Below are 19216 nucleotides of genomic sequence, written 5' to 3' on the forward strand. Positions count from 1 at the left end.
AGCTGCACGTGGCTAGTGGCTACTGTATTGGACAGTGCTGATCTAGAACCAGACATCCTCACAGAAAGTCCTTGGATAGTGCTGATACAGACATTTTCCCATAGTTGGGAAGCATCCTGGTTAAGAATTAACAGTATGAGGTTTCTCTCCATTTTATCTACGGGGAAACTAAGGTCTGGGGAGGTCAAATGACTTGCCCAGGGCCATAGCAGGCAAGTGGGTCAGCCAACTTGGGTTCTGGTCCCACTTGCTACAGTGTGGCCTTGGTCACTCAGCCTCTGCAAGCCTCAGTTTCCTCACTTGGGAAATAGGATATTCATAGGAGCAACTTCACTGGGTGGCAGCGAGGACTAGATGGTATAATGTATGCACAATGCCTAGCAGAGTACTTGTCTGAGAAGTAGGCGCTCAGTAAATGCTCTCCCCCGTAAGTTGTATTCTGTGTGAACATATTCTTTTGTCCTTATAGTTTGCTTAACTGTTCCCCTGCTGTTGGGAATTTGGGATTTTACTTTTTCCTCAAACTATAATTATAATTCCATTGTATTGTTTTGTGTACTGGGCCAAACACTAGTATTGTTATACTCATTTTAACGTATAAGGAAACTGAGGCTCAGGGCTGTTAATATACAAAAAGAAAGATATCTGTATATAGGCATTGGAAAGGTGTCTGTAAGGTATGTTGGTAAATGAAAAAAGCAAGTTGCAGAACAACTTCTATAGTTTCTCATTTATGTGAAAAATTAAGGGGGCTGTGTTCATGCTTATAAATGCACAGGGGTAGTAGTAGATGCCATACTAAGTATTTTATATATAATCTCTCTTAATGCTCACAGTAGCTCTATGAGGAATGGATGCTTAGTGTTTTTAAATTGTCCACGATCACTCACACTTGCACCTAGGTCTCTCGAACTCCAACCCTGTGCACCTGATCCCTTCCACTGAAGTGTAGAGGTGGTGGTCCTAGCTGAAGCTGAAATGTATTATGTTCTTTCTATGCACCAGGCATTGTTGAAAGTATTTTGATATGTGGATTTGAAACTGGAGGGCCAGCGGGTCTGAAGTCTGCACTGGGGAGCTCACTCCTGAGTGGTGGATTAGGTGGATGGGTGGTTAGAGGCACTGTTTCCACTGCTGGGTGACCTGATCTGTGGACTTGTATTGGGTTCAGATGCTGAGGTTGGTGGGATTTGGGTTTAAGTATCCGGGTGACATAAAGAAGGGCACCTGGGGCAGTGGCTTGAGCTTTGCCTCTTCCTTTACCTAAGTGTATGGCCCTCTAGGCAGGGATCACTCCTAGAAGGGGAGCAGCTGTCCCCGTCCCTCTGTCATTTCTTTGGATTCATTTATTCTTTCCTGGTCACAATGTACCCTGTGAAGGTTGACATCCAAAGTTTTAAATTAACTAATACAGGATGTGGAATGAGGGCTATCATTGCTGATGTCAGATGGAGCTTGGCAGAAAGCAGAGAATACCAGAAAGATGTTTACCTGTGTTTTATTGACTATGCAAAGGCATTCAACTGTGTGGATCATAACAAATTATGGATAACATTCTGAAGAATGGGAACTCCAGAACACTTAATTGTGCTCATGAAGAACCTGTGTGTAAACCAAGAGGCAGTTGTTCAGACAGAACAAGAGGATACTGCATGGCTTAAAATCAGGAAAGGTGTGTGTCAGGGTTGTATCCTTTCACCATACTTATTCATTCTGTATGCTGGGCAAATAGTCTAAGAAGCTGGACTATATGGAGAAGAACGTGGCATCAGAGTTGAAATAAGACTCATTAACAACCTGCGATGTGCCGATGACATAGTCTTGCTTGCTGAAAGTGAGGGGGACTTGAAGCGCTTACTGATGAAGATCAAAGACTACAACCTTCAGTATGGATTACACGTTAGTGTAAAGAAAACAAAAACTGGACCAATAAGCAACATCGTGATAAACGGAGGAAATATTGAAGTTGTCAAAGATTTCATTTTACTGGAATCCACAGTCAATGCCCATGGAAGCAGCAGTCAAGAAATCAGATGACATTACAAGGAAAGTATTAGTCCAAAGGACTAATGGACCACATGAACCATAATCTCCACCATCCTGAGCCCAGAAGAACCAGATGGTGCTTGGCTACCACCACTGACCACTCTGACAGAGATCACAATAGAAGGTTCTGGACAGAGCAGGAGAAAAATGTAAAACAAAATTCAAATTCACAAAAAAAACCAGACTTACTGGTCTGACAGAGACAGGAGGAACCCCCGAGACTATGGCCCCCAGGCACCCTGCTAACTCAGAACTGAAGCCACTTCCAAACCACCTTTCACTCAAAGATTAGACAGGCTTATAAAACAAACAATAACACACGTGAGGAGTGTGCTTCTTAGTTCAATCAAGTATACCAAATGGGCAACACCTGCCCAAAAGCAAAGACAAGAAGGCTGGAAGGGACAGGAAAACTGGATGAATGGACATGGAGAACCCTGGGTGGAAAGGGGGAGAGTGCTGACACATTGTGGGGATTGCAACCAATGTCAAAAAACAATTTGTGTTTAAATTTGTGAATGAGAAATTAATTTGCACTGTAAACTTTCACCTAAAACAAAATTAAAAAGAAAAAAGAAATCAAACGACGTATTGCATTGGGTAAATCTGATGCAAAAGACTTCTTTACAGTGTTAAAAAAAAAAAGGCAAGGATATCACTTTGAGGACTAAGGTGAACCTGACCCAAGCCATGGTATATTCATTCGCCTCATATGCATACAAGAGCTGGACAATAAGGAAGACCGAAGAAGAATTGATGCCTTTGAATTATGGTGTTGGTGAAGAATATTGAATATACCATGGACTGCTAGAAGAGTAAACAAATCTGTCTTGGAAGAAGTACGGCCAGAGTGCTTCTTAGAAGCAAGGATGGTGAAACTTTGTCTCACGTACTTTGAACATGTTTTTGGGGGGCAACAGTCCCTGGGGAAAGACATCATGCTTGATAAAGTAGAGGGTCAGCGAGAAGGAGGAAGACCCTCAATAATATGGATTGGCACAGTGGCTGCAACAGTGGGCTCAAACTTAGCAACGATTGTGAAGATGGTGCAGGACTGTGGTGCTTCATTCTGTTGTACATGGTCACTGTGAGTTGGAACTGACTCGATGGCACCTAGCAACAACGATACAGGCTCCATCAAGCAGTCATCTATTGCTGCATAACAAATTGCCCCAGAACTCAGAGGCTAAAAACAGTGACAAACATTTCTCTCTCACAGTTTCGTGGGCCAGGAATTTGAGAGCAGCTTGGCTGGGTGGTTGTGGCTCAGGGTTGCTCAAGAAGTTGTAGACAAGATGTCAGTCCGGCCTGCAGTTATCTGAGAGTGTAGACTGGAGCTGGAGTATTCACGTGCAAGGTGGCACACACATGCCTGGAGAGGTGGTGCTGGCTGTGGGCATGAACCCTCTGTGCCTCTCTAGGTGGGCTTCTCCCAAGGCTGCTTAAATGTCCAACCAGTATGGCAGCTGCTTCCCCCAAAGCAATCAGAGAGAGAGAGAGAGTGGCATGCAGTAGGCAGTAGCTGTCCTTTTTATAACCTAGTCTCAGAAGTCGCATAGCATCGCTTCCACCACACTTTGTCCATTAGAAGCAAGTCAATAAGTTTGCCACACGTTCAAGGGGAGGGGAATTAGGTACCACCTTTTGAAGGGAGGAGGGTCTGAGGAACATCCAAAGGTCATGCATGAGGTTTTCTTCATCCATTCTTCCGTCTATTCAACAAATATTTATTGAATTTCTAGTATGGCCAGGTAGTTCAGATACAGAGATAAATAAAGCTTGATCCCAACCCTCAAGGGGCTTATGGTGTAGGTAGAAAAATACCTACAATTTAGGTAGTGCTTTCAAGACCTTGGGTGATAGAAACGATTAATATGCACAGCTGCTAACCAAAAGGTTGGCCATAGGAGTCCACCCAGAGCCACCTTGTAAGAAAGGCCTGGGGATCTACTTCCAAAAAATCAGCCATCGAAAACCCTATGGAGCACAGTTCTACTCTGACACACACGGGGTCACCCATGAGTTGAAATCAACTAGCTGGCAATTGGTTTTTTTAGCAGGGCTTCAAACTGATTCATTTAATGTTAGATTCTGATTCAGAATATTTGGGGTGGAATCATTGGCATTGGCTGGAAGCTTGTTAGAAATGCAGATTTCTCAGCAGGGGTTCAGTGAACCTGTTCTAAGCCCTCTTTTTTAGGTAGTGCTTTACAGCTCAGTGGGAGCCCTGGTGGCACAGTGATTAAGAGCTCAGTTGCTAACTAAAAGGTCGGTATTTCGAATCCACCAGCTCCTCCTTGGAAACCCTATGGGGCAGTTTTACTTTGTCCTATAGGATCACTGTCAGTCGGAATCGACTCGATGGCAACAGGTTTGGTTTGGTTTGGTTTTACAGCTTAATGAGAACTTTCATCTATGTTCTTGTTTAACCTTCTCAGTAGCCCTGTATGATCACTGAAAAGAAAAAGCCAACCAAACCTACTGCCGTTGAGTCGATTCTGACTCATAGCAACGCCATAGGATTTCAAGGCTGTAGTGTTTATGGAAGCAGACTACCACATCTTTCTCCCACAGAACCGCTGGTAGTTTTGAACCACCAACCTTTCGGTTAGCCATCAAACACTTTAACCACTGCGCCACCAGGGCACCTTGTACTATCACTAGTGAGTATAATCACTAGAGCTGGTTATTTCCCATTTGCCCATATCCTTTGAGGCTAAGAGGATAGAGGATTTGCTTAAATCGATACAACTTATGAGGTGGAACTTCACTTTGATCTCAGCAATTCTGACTATAAGTCCCTTACACTTTCTCCTACCCCAGGCTATGTTCCTCGTAGCTGCTGTTCATCCCTGTGCTTCAGATGAGGAAATCGAGGCTGCAGTCACTAAATAGCTCTTGACACTTTAATTCCTTGCTTTTTTCACTGTACTGAGCTGTTCTTGGGGGTAGACTACCCTGAGTACTCCATTGACAGTTGCTGTTGTCTGTCTTCTTGCAGAAAGCCCTGGGTGTGCGGCAGTACCATGTGGCCTCAGTCCTGTGCCAACGGGCCAAGGTAGCCATGAGCCACTTTGAGCCCAATGAGTACATCCGCTATGACCTGCTAGAGAAGAACATTAACATTGTTCGCAAACGGTAAGGCTGCACGTGGGAGCTTGTGGTGACCACTGAAGCGTGCTTCAGCTGCTACTGCCCCTTTTAGAGGCAGGCAGCACGGGAAGTGATGGTGAGGGTTGGTTGGTGATGGTGGCAGGATCAAGGCACTTAGGGTACGAAGGTTCCTGCTAAGGAAAGACATTCTGGATTGGTGGTGGAACTTCTGGCCATTGTGCTAAGGAAGAGTCATGTCATAAAGAGCCTGGGGGTGTGGGCCATAGGGGATGTCTCAGACTCTCTGTGGTGCTGTTGCCTGAGCCTCCCAGCCACACTTCCAGGACAGGCTGCTGACCCCGGGTCCCCCTGTGGGAGCCGTCAAGCCCAGTGGCTGGAGAAACATTTGTATTTCCTCTTCAGTGCACAGGAGAGAGCCCAGGCCTGAGACCTGGAAGAGGTGGAGATCTAGAGCATGTCCATTGTCTGGGCCTCACTTTCTTCACCTGGTAAAATGGCGGTCGTCTTTGCCCTGCTGTTCTCTCATTCACTCAACAAACCCTCAGTGAGCACCTCCTCGGTGCCAGGTCCTAGGTCAGATGCTAGCAGTAGAAGGATGAATAAGGTTCCACGGGAGGATAGGGCACTGCAGGTTGGTAGTACACCCAACCAGCCTTGCTTCTAGAACTTGAATGACTGCAGACAGGGCTGTGCAGAGATGAGAAAGATAGGGGTATACCTGTTTATAGCCAAGGAACAGGCCCAGCTGGAAAAGCAACATGCCCAAGGCCCCACAGTGAGTGAGTGGTGGGACCTGGTCTCTGTGCTCTTGCCCCGGGCTCTTGCCACTGCCCCACACTCCCCTCTGTTGCCCCTTTGCTTTCTCTTCACTGGTATCCTCACTTCAGTTTTTTTGTTTTTCTTTTTTTAATATAACTTCATGAAGATATAATTCATATACCATAAAATTCACCAATTTAAAGTGTATAATTCAGTGGTTTTTAGTATATTCACACTACTGTGCAAGCATCACTACCATCAATTATAGAACAATTTCATCATACCAGAAAGAAACTCTGTACCCATTAGAAGTCACTCCCATTTCCCCCAGTGCTCCCAGCCCTAGATGATCACTAATGTGGAAAGGGCTCTCATAATCTTATCTGCAACAGCCTCTCAGCTAGTGTCTCCTAGTTAGAGTAAGGCGCTAGGAACCATTTGTCAAGGATGGCTGTAATAATAGTAGCTACCTCAGTGTCCGCTGTGGTCTAGGCATTTCACATACGGTATTTCTGTTCTTCACCACCCCGCCTTTAGGTTGTTGTTACACCCCCCTCCCCATTTTGTAGATCAGGAAATAAGACGAGAGTGTCAGATTGAGGTAAACTCATCCATCTACTAAGTAGATGAGCGCAAACTCAAACCCAGGTCTGTCTTGCCAGTGCCTCCCAGTGTTTGTGCTGGGTAGTCTTGTAATTTTCATCTAGGCTGCACGTTAAAATCAGCTGGGAAGCTTTTAAAACTACCACTACCAGGGCCCCACTCTTGGAGATGCCGATTTGAGTGGTTTCGTCTGTGGACCAGCAGCATCGACATCACCTGGTTAGAAGTGCGAATCTGACGCCCTGCCCCTAGCCCATTGAGGCGGACTCTGCAGTTGGGCAGGATCCCCAGGTGACTCACATGCTCATCACAGTTTGAGCAGCAGTGGCCAGAGCCCAACCAAACCAAAGCCACTGCCACGGAGTCGATTCTGACTCATAGCGACCCTGTAAGACAGTAGAACTGCCCCATAGGGTTTCCAAGGCTGTAATCTTTATGGAGGCCGACTGCCACATCTTTCTCTCGAGGAGTGGCTGGTGGGTTCAAACCACTGACCTTTTGATTAGCAGCCAAGTGCTTAACAACTGCACCACCAGGGCTGAGTCGCCAGAGCAGTGGTTCTTAGTATTGCCTGCATATTAGAATCGTCTGGAGATTTTTTTCAATTCCCAGTACCCAGGCAGTACTCCAGACCGATTAAATCTGGGGGCGAGACTAGGCATTGGTATTTTTCAAGTTTCCCAGTTGATTCTAATGTGCAGTCACGGGTGAGAACCACTGTCCCCATCAACACAGGACTTTGTTCAAATGCTTTTTCCCCAGGAAACAATGTTTTATTTAGTCTTGGAGCTCTCCGACCCAAGCTGAGTAGAAAATGATGGCTTTTCCTTTAGTCGGCAAAGCACTCTACCTGCTCTTCATCATGCGTGGAAGGAGATGGGCTTTGAGATAACTTGACAAAGGAGTATTATTTGCAATTTAGTCTTTTTAAAAAAATCAACAAAAACCTGCTCTTTAAGGCACTGAGAGTTTTTTAGGTATTCATTTTATTAGTAAAATTAAACAAAAAAATTTCTTTCCCTGTTTATTCTAAGTCCTGCACTAAGCAGAAAGTTCAGATAACTTTCAGCCTTTCCAGGTTAGTGTAGTCAAGGGAAAGGAGCCCTGGTGGGCACAGTGGGTAAGCGCTTGGCTGCTAACCGGAAAAGTCGGTGGTTAGAAGCCACTCCATGAGAGAAAAGACCTAGTGATCTGCTCCTGTAAAGACTGCAGCCTAGGAACCCTATGGGGCAGTTCCACTCTGTCATATGGGGTCGCTATAAGTCAGAATGAACTCGTCAGCATACAGCAGCATAGTCAAGGGAATGCTTGTCTTCTTTATGCCATAGAACAGTGCTTCTCAATGGGGGGTGGGAGGGTTGGTGCTCAGTTTTATCCCCCAGGGAACGTATGACAATGTCTGGAGACATTTTTAGTTGTCATAACTTGGGGGTAGGAGAGTGCAAATTACTAGTAATCTGAGGCCAGGGATGCTGCTAAACATCTACAGTGCACATAGGACGGTGCCTGCAACAAAAAATGGCCTGGCCTAAAACGTCAGTAGTGCCATGGTTGAGAAATCCTTCTGTAGAGAGAGAAGACAGAGAGTGAGGCTATTTTTTAAAAATCCTAATGGATTAAAATGGGTTTAAGAAATTCCTAAAGGACAGGGGACTTCCTGGGAGATGCTTCCTTTACCCTGCATCAGTAATGGAAGGGGCCTGATTCTGTTCCTGGGAGCTGGGTCTCTGTCATCCTGTGAGGCGGAGGGACAGATTAACATAGAGGACCCATTTGCCATCCTGTTAGCCTCAAGGAAATGTGAAGATGACCCTGTCACTGGGCTTTGTCATTGTCAGGCGTTTTTATATGACTTCAGGCATCACTGTCAAAGTCTTGAGTTTTTAAGCCCATGTGCTATTTTTCATCTCCCTGGGGCCCACAAAGAGAGGCCTGCTCTGGGTAGTGAGTCTGGCCCACACGCCTGCCTTGGGGGTGCTGCCGCCAAGGGAGCAGGCTGCACATCAAGCCAGGGCTATTTTTTTTTTTTTTAATTATTTTTGTTGTTGAGAATATACACAGCAGAACATGCACCATTTCAACAATTTTGACATGTACAATTCAGTGACATTGATTCATCCTTCGAGTTGTGCAACCACTCTCACCCTCCTTTTCCAAGTTGTTCCTCCTCCATTAGCACAAACTCCCTGCCCCTAAGCTTCCTATCGAATCTTTCGAGTTGCTCTTGTCAGTTTGATCCCATATAAATAGAGCTTAAAAGAAAACAATGCTTAAGGAAGACATTCTTTACTAGTTAAGCTAAACTATTGTTGAGTTTTAAGAAGACTTCAGGGGATATTTTTGGTTTAAGGTTTAAAGATTATCTCAGGGCAATAGTTTCAGGGGTTCATCCAGCCTACATAGCTCCAGAAAAATCTGGATTCCATGAGAATTTGAAATTCTGTTCTGTACTTTTCCCCTTTTGATCAAAGATTCTACAGAAGAATGTTTACTTACCATAAAATGTTCAGTAATGGTAGCTGTGCACTGTCCAGTTCTTCTGGTCTCATGGTAGAGGAGGCAGTTATTCATGGAGGCAGTTAACCACACTCCATTTCCTCCTCCTATTCCTGACTCTCCCTCTTTGTTTGTTGATCCGGGTTAATAGAGACCAATTGTACTTTTGATGTCCGCTTGCAAGCTTTTAAGACCCCAGACACTATACAGTGAACTAGGAGGTAGAACAGAAGCACTAAACACAATGTTAAGGCCAGGGCTATTCTGATTCAGGGTTCTCTGACTTTAGAACTGTAGGGATTTTCAGAATTGCCAGTTGATCTGCTGATGCCTGCAGACCCAACACCTTAGGGAACTCTTGCTCCCTCCCACAGGATTAGGTAAACTTGGGGCCGAGGGGCTGGAGCCCAGGCTGGTGGAAAGAAGTTTCTGTACTTTCCCAGCAGGCTCACATTGGTACTATCAATAACTATAATGATTGGACACTTACTACAGGCTGGGCCCTGTTCCAAGTTCCCATGTTATTGAGGGAAAGTGGGTTGCCATAAAGAGCATAGACAGTAAAGCCACACTCCCTGGCTCTTTGCTTTTTAGCTCTTCTACTCATTAGCTTTGACCTGGGGCAAGTTGCTTTACCTCTCTGTGCCTCAGATTCCTCATCTGTGTTTTGAGAATCAAACGAGCTGTATGTATGAAAGTGCTTTGGACAATGCTAAGCTGAAGTCTGCACTACAAAACTAATCTGTAGTGACAGCAGGTCAGTGGTCTCTTGGTGATGGGGGCAGGAAGGAGGGGTGAGAGAGGGGCACAGGGAACTTTTGGGGGTGATGGATATTTTCACTATTGAGTTGATTTCATAGGTGTGTACATATGGTAAAAGTTAAAAAATTGTACATTTTAAATATGTGCAGTTTATTGTGTCCCAATTAATTATACCTCAATAAAGATATTTTTTAAAAAGTAAGCACTTTATAAATGTTAGCTATGATCTCGTTCCGGTTCAAACATGGATTTTAGAGCTAGGTCAGCCCAGCTCCCTGAGAAAAGGGCAGTCACTTCCCTGGCTACCCAGGGGATTTAGTGAAAGGATCGGGTCTATTATGAACAGTGCTGCAATGAACATAGGTGTGCATACATCTATTTGTGTGGCGGCTCTTATTTCTCTAGGATATATTCCAAGGAGTGGGATTGCTGGATTGTATGGTACTTCTATTTCTAGCTTTTTAAGGAAGCGCCAAATCGATTTCCAAAGTGGTTGTACCATTTTACATTCCCACCAGCAGTGTGTAAGTGTTCCAGTCTCTCCACAACCTCTCCAACATTTATTATTTTTTGTTTTTTGGATTAATGCTAGCCTTGTTGGGGTGAGATGATATCTCATTGTAGTTTTGATTTGCATTTCTCTAATGGCTAATGATCATGAGCATTTCCTTATGTGTCTGTTAGCTGCCTAAATGTCTTCTTTGGTGAAGTGCCTATTCATGTCCTTTGCCCATTTTTTAATTGGATTATTTGTCTTTTCGTTGTTGAGTTTTGCAGTGTCTTGTAGATTTTAGAGATTAGATGCTGATTGGATTTGTCATAGCCAAAATTTTTTTTCCCAGTCTGTAGGTTGCCTTTTTACTCTTTTGGAAAGGATCGGGTCTAACCCAGCGCTCCCTGAGACTTCTTTCTTCTCAGTCTCAAGCACTAGGGAATGGCCTGCTGGGTAGGGGTGGAACTCTGCTCCTTCCCAGGAGGCCTCAGTTTGGCAGAAGCTTTGAGAAGGGTGGGAGGTGGAGCATGTGGCCCAGCAGAGGGCAACTGTGGCAGGCAGCGGGGGCTCTTCTTTGCCAGGTGGGCAGCCAGTTTGCGTGGCAGCAGCAGGGAGTCATCAGGGAGCTTTAAGGTGGGTGGTGGGGTGTGACCTGCCCTGAGCTTAGTCTAGATGGGCGGGAGGCTGGGCCTGAGTAGCGTGGGACAGGCTGGTGTGGAAGAGGCAGCTGAATCCTGGCAGGTGCGGTGCCTCCCCAAGGGCCAGGTTTGGACAGCCATTTTGGCCCTGATGAGGAAGGGAGGGGTGGAACCTACAGGGCAGTGGGGTCTAGAAGTGGAGGACCAGTGAGTGGCTGGAGTTGGTGACTGGGTATCTGCTCTTGAGAGCTGACAGTCACACCTGTCTTCATGGGGTGAGAAAGAAAGGGGGACAATGCGAAGAGCTTTAGCTTTGCCGGGTTCCGCTTAATAGTGTAACAATGAGGCATCCAGCACTTGAGGTGGAGGGCTGTGGAGAAGGATTGGAGGGGTTGGTACGGATCCTCGGCGTCTTAGCAGGGCTGAGGGCACAGTGGAGATGGCCACGGACAGAGAGAAGTAGAGGCTCCACGGTGAGACTCTAGCTGTGGACTGGAGCTAGAGACATCACTGTGCTGAGCCTCCGTTCCTCTTGGTGGTTTTATTCAATGACAAGGATATGGTGAGTGTTAAATAATGAGATCCTCATCAGATAATAGCAGTGCACTGGAAAAGCAAATATCCTCAGGAAAAAACAGCCCTGCCATCTCCTGTAATGTCATTCACTTATTGTTCACTTAATTTTGAGCACCTAACAAGTGCCAAAGAGCTCTGGTGGCACAGTGGTTAAGCGCTTGGCTGTTAACCAAAAGGTCGGTGGTTCGAACTCACCATCTGCTCTGCCAGAGAAAGATGTGGCAATCTGCTTCCGTAAAGATTTACAGCCTTGAAAACCCTATGGGCCAATTCTACTCTGTCCTACAGGGTTGCTAAGAGTTGGAATGGACTCGATGGCATTGGATTTTTTTGGTTTGGAATGAGTGCCAGGTACTGTGCTGTGTGCTGGGCATACTGCAGTGACCAGGACCAGCCACCACTTGGACGCAGAGTCCTGGAGTGCCTGTGGGCCGTGGGGCTGCGTGGCTGGTACCAACCTGTCTCTCTCCCTGCAGACTGAACCGGCCTCTGACCCTCTCAGAGAAGATTGTGTATGGCCACCTGGATGACCCAGCCAACCAGGAGATTGAGCGGGGCAAGACGTACCTGCGGTTGCGGCCGGACCGTGTGGCCATGCAGGATGCCACGGCCCAGATGGCCATGCTGCAGTTCATCAGCAGCGGGCTGCCCAAGGTGGCTGTGCCATCCACCATCCACTGTGACCACCTGATCGAGGCCCAGGTCGGGGGTGAGAAAGACCTTCGTCGTGCCAAGGTGAGCTGGAGGGAGTGGGGCAGCCTGGGAGGAGAGGCCAGGCCCTAGCTCAAGAGCATCCCAAAGCGTCGCCTCCTAGTGCTAATGGGTGCTTTGGTTTAGTCTTTTTTAAAGAATGGCTTTTGTTCTTTTCTAATTCTACAAAGACCATTTGCTCAATGAGAAGACCTTAGAAAATCCAGAACAAGCATAAGGAAAATGCAACTATTCTTAATCTTACCAAACTAAAGGTATTTCTGTCATTAGGAAAATGATACATATCGCCAGTTGCTCTGAGAGGGTCTGCCCAGACCAGTGCGTCATGCACTCACACTCTCGTCTGACCTCCCGAGGACCCTGTCAGGGAGGTAGGCTGCACAGTGTTGCCATTTGTGAATATGAGGCAGCCGAAGCACCTACCATCCTTCACACAACTACATGGGCATAGTTAGGGCTGAACCCTGGCCCTGACCCCCACTCTAGTGCCCTCCTGCTCATTGACCTCCTTTGGGTGCCTTCTCTTAGTTTTGTTCAACCAGATAGAAGGGACTGTAGGCCACCCTGGAATGTTTTTCCCTGATTTCTCCCTACCCTTCCTTGTGAAACTAAATCCCTCTCCTAGCTTGGCCTCTGTGCTACCATTGTGTGTGTCGGCTCTTGGCAACAGCAGGTCTCTGGCAGCCCTGGGCCCCCCTTGCCCTCTGCAGTGGGAGTAGGTGCCCCTCACAGGGGGACATGGGCAGGAGCTGAATGCTGGCAGGGCCTCCGCCTGGCCTGGTACAGAGTGGGGCCTGTGATTGAGAGTGCTCTGGCTCCCAGGGTCAGCCCAGCACAGAAAGCCTCGCAGCCCCATGGGAAACACTCCGGGCAGCGTTCTCATCCCAGCCATTCTTCTCAGCCTGGCCCGCTGGGCACTTTCCTGGTTGTGCAATGGTACTTTCCCACTCAGCTGAAAGGAGAGCCCCGCCTGCTGGCAGCATTTCTTTGTTAGCAACAGCAGGGATGGTAATGTTACAGGGACCCCTGCAGTGCTGGGACCTGAGCGTGGCCAGGAGCCTGGGTCCCTTCAGCCCTGGAGACAGCTGCCCACAGTCGGGCCACCACCCTGGCTTTATGGGTCAAAATCTGCATTCAGTCCCTTCCTTTTGCAGAATGAGATGCATGCTCTTCATTTATTCTACAAGTACTGACTGAGCATTCAGTGTGTACCAGGCCCAATCCCAGGTGCTGGGGATTCAGTGTGAACAGAAAAGACAGGGTCGCTACCTCTGTGGATATCAGAGTCCAATGGGGGCAGGTGCTGAACCCACACAAATCATGGCAAGTACGGCTGCATGCTGTGGAGGGGTAAATGCAGGGCTCTGAGAGCATAACAGGGAGGCCTGATTTCAGTTTTGGGGGAGAAAGAGAAGGCATCTTTGAGGATGTGACAGGTTAGCTGAGACCTGAACAAATAAGTAGGTATTAACTGGGGGAAGAACATTCTAGGCATAACAGTTTGTGCTAAGGCCTCGAGGCAGGAAGAAACGTGATGCAGTTGTGGCATTGAAAGGGTGCCTGTGGCTGGAGCTCAATGTGTGCGAGAAGGTGGTATGAGGCGGGTGAGGCAGGGCCTGGGGAGCTCTGCTAGGGGCTGTGGTCATTGAGGACTTTACGTAGAGGAGGCATATGGTCGGATTTACATACAGCTGTAAAGGACCTCCCTGGCTGGGGCCTGGAGAGGCAGAGTGACTTGTCCAGGGCCACACAGAGAGCCAGAGAGGGATCCAGGCTGAGTCCCAGGCCAAGACTTCTGCAGCGCTCTGGGACCCCCTCCTCTTCCCCCACCCCCACAGAGACACGCCTCTTGCCCTCAGTACACATTTCACAAGTGACGGATTTGTAAATGAAAAAGGCAGCATATTAGTTATTAATTGGAAAGAGACTCCTCTTCTTTGTCTGGTCTCTGAGTCTCAATTTCCCTTTGTATTTGTAGAAGGAGCTGGGCTGAGTAATCTCCAAGGGCCGCTCATTCTTCTCGGCATTCTTTTACTTGGTGGACCCACATGGGTCCTCAGGAGAGTACACAGTAGTCTGAGTGGGGGGCTGACTGGTTTCAAGGGGGTTATGTCGAGGGGAGCTGACGGTGAGTCTCTTCTCTGCTGAGGGGGGCACAGCTCTCCTGGCCCTGATGCCGGCAAGTCTTATTCCTAGTGCCTCCTTTGTGACTCCGTGCAGTCCAACACAGTCCCATTCTCCTGTCACTCCGGTCACACTTGTCCAGGGATATGTCATGTCTTCTAGAAGAATTTGACCTCACGTCAGCGGTGCTGTGAGGCCCTTCTCACCCCCAGAAGCTGCCTTCAGATTACAGGCGGATGGTTGAACAGGCACACTGCATCCATCGGTTTATTTTGTTTTGTGGAAACCGCTGTTTGAAAACAGTGGACCATTGGATAGTCTTTCATTTGGGGCTCATCAAGCGTGTTCCCAAATATTGAGCCCCTCTTACGTGCCAGACACTGGACCAGGTGCTTTCTTTGATGTCATCTCGCTCTCTCCTCCCCGTAAGGGAGGGAGGTCTGTTTTATATTAGAGCTTAGTCCTCAGGCTCTGGGGTTGGACAGACCTGGTGTCAGACCCTGCCTCCTTTGTTGAGCTCTGGGATCTCCAGCTATTCATTGCTCTGAGCCTCTGTTTTGCATCTGTAAATGGGCTTGATGACAGTACTTCCCTCATGGGGTGGGTTGTGAGGATGTTTAGCATGATGCCAGTTTCCTAGTGGGCATTCAATGAACATCAGCAGTTATTACAGCCGAGGCCCTGAGGCCCAGATGGGAAGCAGCAAACCCAGTGAGCCATGGTGCAACTAGAGTGTCCCCTCTGTCCCCCCAACATCGTGTTCCAGCCAAACAGTCTTAGGGCAGTGTGCTCCTCCCCTGCTGGCCTTGTCTGAAGGACTCAGCAGCCAGAAGGGCCCCTGGAGATCATTCAGCCCAGCTTCTCCTACAAATACATAAGGACGTCAAGACTCAGAGACGAGGGCAGGGGAGGGTGCTTCCCCCACCAGGTGTCCCAGAGCTAGCTGTCTTATCCTTCTTCCCTCCTGCCACCTGAGACCGTGGGCCAACACGCAAGCCCCTTTGAGATTATTTTTAGAAGTTCTTCAGGAGAGGGCCTGTCCCCAGTGCCGGCATTTCAGAGTCATAGGGGAGGTGGGGGGGAAGGGAGGGAGGAGGGCATGAACAAGGGTCATCCCAGACGCAAACTGCTTACTAATGCTGTCATTATCAATTGTCTCAACAGGACATAAACCAGGAAGTATATAATTTCCTGGCAACTGCAGGTGCCAAGTATGGCGTGGGCTTCTGGAGGCCTGGATCGGGGATCATTCACCAGGTAAAGCAGGGCTGGCCTCCTTTCCAAGGGGCAGGGCCCAGACGGCAGTTAGGTAACCAGAGAGCACCTTCCATGTCTGCAGGAGGGGCGCTCAGGGCTCTGGAAGGCTGGAGGGTTCATATGGCATCTCAGCCAGCCCCTAGGCTCCTCCTCCTCTGATTTTTTTTTTTTTATTTATGGTGGAAATAAACACAGCAAAACATACATCATCTCAACATTCCACATTTACAATTCAGTGACATTGATTACATCCTTCAAGTTGTGCCACAATCTCACTGTCCTTTTCCAAATCATTCCACCCCCATGAACATAAACTCAGTGCCCCTAAGCAAAAACCCGTCCTCTCCCCTCCCTCCCACCCCTGGTCACCTCTGGTTTCTGTATATTTGCGTATTTCATGTAAGTGAGATCATGTACTGTTTGTCCTTTTGTGACTGATTTATTTGCTCAGCATGTTTTTGAGGTTCCTCCGTGTGGTGGCATGCATCAGGACTTCATTTCTCTTTATGGCTTAGTAGTATTCCATTGTGTGGAATACTTTATTTTTAATGAATTTTTTAATATGTCATGTTATACATTCTCATTCTCCATGTAAAAAATTAAAATAGTTCCCTCTGATTGCTTCAACCCAGGTAGTCAGCATTTTAAATCTGGCGTGTCTTTCCATACCTTCTTCTAAGCATGCATCTGGGATGACCTTTGTTCATGCCCTCATCCCTCCCTTTCCCCCTCCTCCCCTATGACTCCGAATTGCCGGCACTGGGGACAGGCCCTCTCCTGAAGAACTTCTAAAAATAATCTCAAAAGGGCTTGGGTGTTGGCCCACAGTCTCAGGTGGCAGGAGGGAAGAAGGACAAGACAGCTAGCTCTGGGACACCTGGTGGGGAAAGCGCCCTCCCCTGCCCTGGTCTCTGAGTCTTGGTGTCCTTATGTATTTGTAGAAGGAGCTGGGCTGAATAGTCTCCAGGGGCCCTGTCTAGAGCATTATTTTTATTTTGCTTTTTTCCCTAAATGTTATTGCATGCATTGGTCCACAGGTAGCCTTTTTTATTTAATTTTTTAAAATAGACTTTATTTTTCAAAGCAGTCTTCAGTTAACAGAAAAATTATGCAGGCAGCACAGAGTTCCCATAGACAATCCCCACCCCCCTACTGTTTCTCCTATTAACATCTTGCATTCCTATGGCGTATTTGTCACAATTGATGAACCAGTAGGATACATTGTTATTAATAAAGTTAATAGTTTACTTTAGGGTTCACTGTGTGTTGTACAATCCTGTGGATTTTGACGAATGCGTAATGTCATGTGTCCACCATTACATCATACAGAATAGTTTCACTGCCCTAAAAATGCCCTGTGCTCCACCTAGTCATCCCCCTGCCCCCACCTCCAAATCCCAGCAACCACTGATCTGTTTACTGTCTCTAGAGTTGTACCTTTTCCAGAATGTCACATCGTTGGAATCATACAGTATGTAGCCTTTTCAGACTGGCTTCTTTGTCTTCAGCTTGCCCTTTTCATTTCAGTAATAACGACAGCTAACATTTGATAAGCACATGCTATGTGTCAGGCGCTGTACTGAGCACGTTAAAAATACTAACTCATTCAGTGCTCACCACAACACTGTGAGATCCGGGCTTTTAGTATTCACACCTGACAGATGAGCAAACTGGGGCACAAAGAAGTCCATCTCCTTGCTTAGGGACACCCAAGCCTGAATGTGCACCTAAGCAGGCTGGCCCCGCAGCCAGTGCTCCTACCCACTGTACTTACTGCCCAGCCCACTGTGAGTGCCTCCCACGCTGGTGTACGTGGTACTCCTCATTCCTTTGGGCCCCCTCATGGCGTCCTTGAGGATGGGGGTGCCCTAGGGGATGTGGCCATGTCAGCTGGGGCTTTTCTTCCAGAGTCTCCCTAGGGGCAGACTTTCTCCTGTGAGTGTGTGTGCTTGGGTTTCTGGGGAGGGAGGTGCTTAGCTTTCATCAGCAGGACTTTTGGGACCACTGACCTGATTTGTGGGAGTGCAGTGGTCTGTGTGTGTCTGGCTCTGAAAACCTGCCTCTGCTCCTTTCCAAAGTGCCCCTTCTCCCCCCCTTCCATCCCAGGCCTCACTTCCTGGCCTCCTTCAGGGTGAGCTGAGTCAGGCTGTGATCCGACCCGCCTGGGCTCCCGGTCCGAAACCAGAGCTGAGGGATCACTGCTCTGCCCTTTCAGACCTGCATCCTTTCCAGGAGGGGCTGCTTGGGGTGGCCGGCAGCAGGGGCTAGAGAGTCTACTGGGACCAATCTGAGTGTCCCCCATTCCACTTCAGTACAAATGACCGGGCCTTCCCAGCGGTTCCCGGGCCCATTTGGGGCTGTGAGTGATGGCAGCTTCACCTGCCCAGCGACCAGCTAAGCCAACAGCCTGGTCTGCTTGTTCATTTAAACAAAATCCCCAGGGCTCTGTGAGTGCTATGCAGCTTCACCTTTCTCTGACCTCCCGGGTTGGGGAACTCTCCCTTCTGTGTCCATACCTTTCCCTCCATCTCGAGTGCCCAGTCCTCGGCTGACCTGACAGATCCCCCTCCTCATGTAAGCTTCCGGGTCACCTCTGTGAGGCCACCTGCCTCCCCCGTGCCCTGCACTGGGGGCTCCCTCCCCTGTGCGTTCCTCTGTGGGACCCTTCACATCATGATCCCACTGGGTGCCAGGTGCTTTCCCCACGGACCGTGTGTGCTGTGGGAACAGGGCCTATGGCTTGTTTCTCCCTCGCTGGCTCTGGGCCCAAGGTCGGCTCAGTACAGAGTAGGTCCTCAGTGTATGTGTAGGTGGAGGATGGCTGAATTTCCAGTTTTATGTTCTGGATGCTAGTCCTGCCCTAAAGTACTCTCCCCCTCCCCCTCATCCGCCCAGCCACATCCAGCCGACTGGTGAGGCCCTTGTCACAGCCTGCTTCCTTGTGGCGCTATCTGTGGTCCTAAGGCCCACGCTCACCTCCCCGCGCTGGGCACTGAGCACAGTTGTGGTCTGCACGAGTACCACGCTGAATTCAGTGTGTCTGGTCTTCATGGATCAGACCTTCACTACCTTGAGGAGCTTTAGAGATTAACCAGTCTTCAATCTTTCCATGTGGCTGAGGTAAGGGAGGGCCGGTTAAGCAGTGCTCAACGATTGTTTGTTAGGGCCTCCTGTTTGTTAGCCTGGTCTTCTCAGCAGCTGTACACTCCTGGGGAAGGACTAGGTCTTCTACCTTTCTGCATCCTCCCCGGAGTGAGACCTTGGCTAGACGCAGAGGCGCTGGAGTTTCTGTGACATTCCAGGAGCCCGCCCGCCCACCACTCAGAGGCTCCTGGCAGTTCATAGAGCCGTTCACATCTTGCTCTCACGTCTCCCATCTGACAGATGGGCAGTAGAATCTCAGATTACGGTTCTTGCTGACTAATAATAAATAAAGATACAAATTAATAAAAATATAGAATTTCTGCTCTGTACCAGGCACTGTTATGTACTTAATACACATGATCTCATTGAGTCATCACAATAATCATGAGGTGGGCACGATCATTAGCTGTCTTTTATAAATGAGGACACTGAGGTTTGGAGAGGCAACATGAATTGCCCCAACTTGTGGTAGGAGGTGGAGCCAGAGCTTGAG

General features: G+C 48.1%; 1 protein-coding gene across 1 annotated transcript in view; it reads left to right on the plus strand.

Annotated features, from left to right (window-relative positions):
- Positions 1-19216, plus strand: part of ACO2 (aconitase 2) — a 65265-nt gene that overhangs the window by 32644 nt on the left and 13405 nt on the right. The window contains exons 2-4 of the mRNA XM_004373903.2: positions 5048-5184; positions 11964-12222; positions 15487-15579. Coding sequence (XP_004373960.1) covers positions 5048-5184; positions 11964-12222; positions 15487-15579 — 489 coding nt within the window. The remainder of the gene's footprint in view (positions 1-5047; positions 5185-11963; positions 12223-15486; positions 15580-19216) is intronic.

Source organism: Trichechus manatus, unplaced genomic scaffold (genome assembly GCF_000243295.1).
Source record: "Trichechus manatus latirostris isolate Lorelei unplaced genomic scaffold, TriManLat1.0 scaffold00027, whole genome shotgun sequence".
Lineage (NCBI taxonomy): Eukaryota > Metazoa > Chordata > Mammalia > Sirenia > Trichechidae > Trichechus > Trichechus manatus.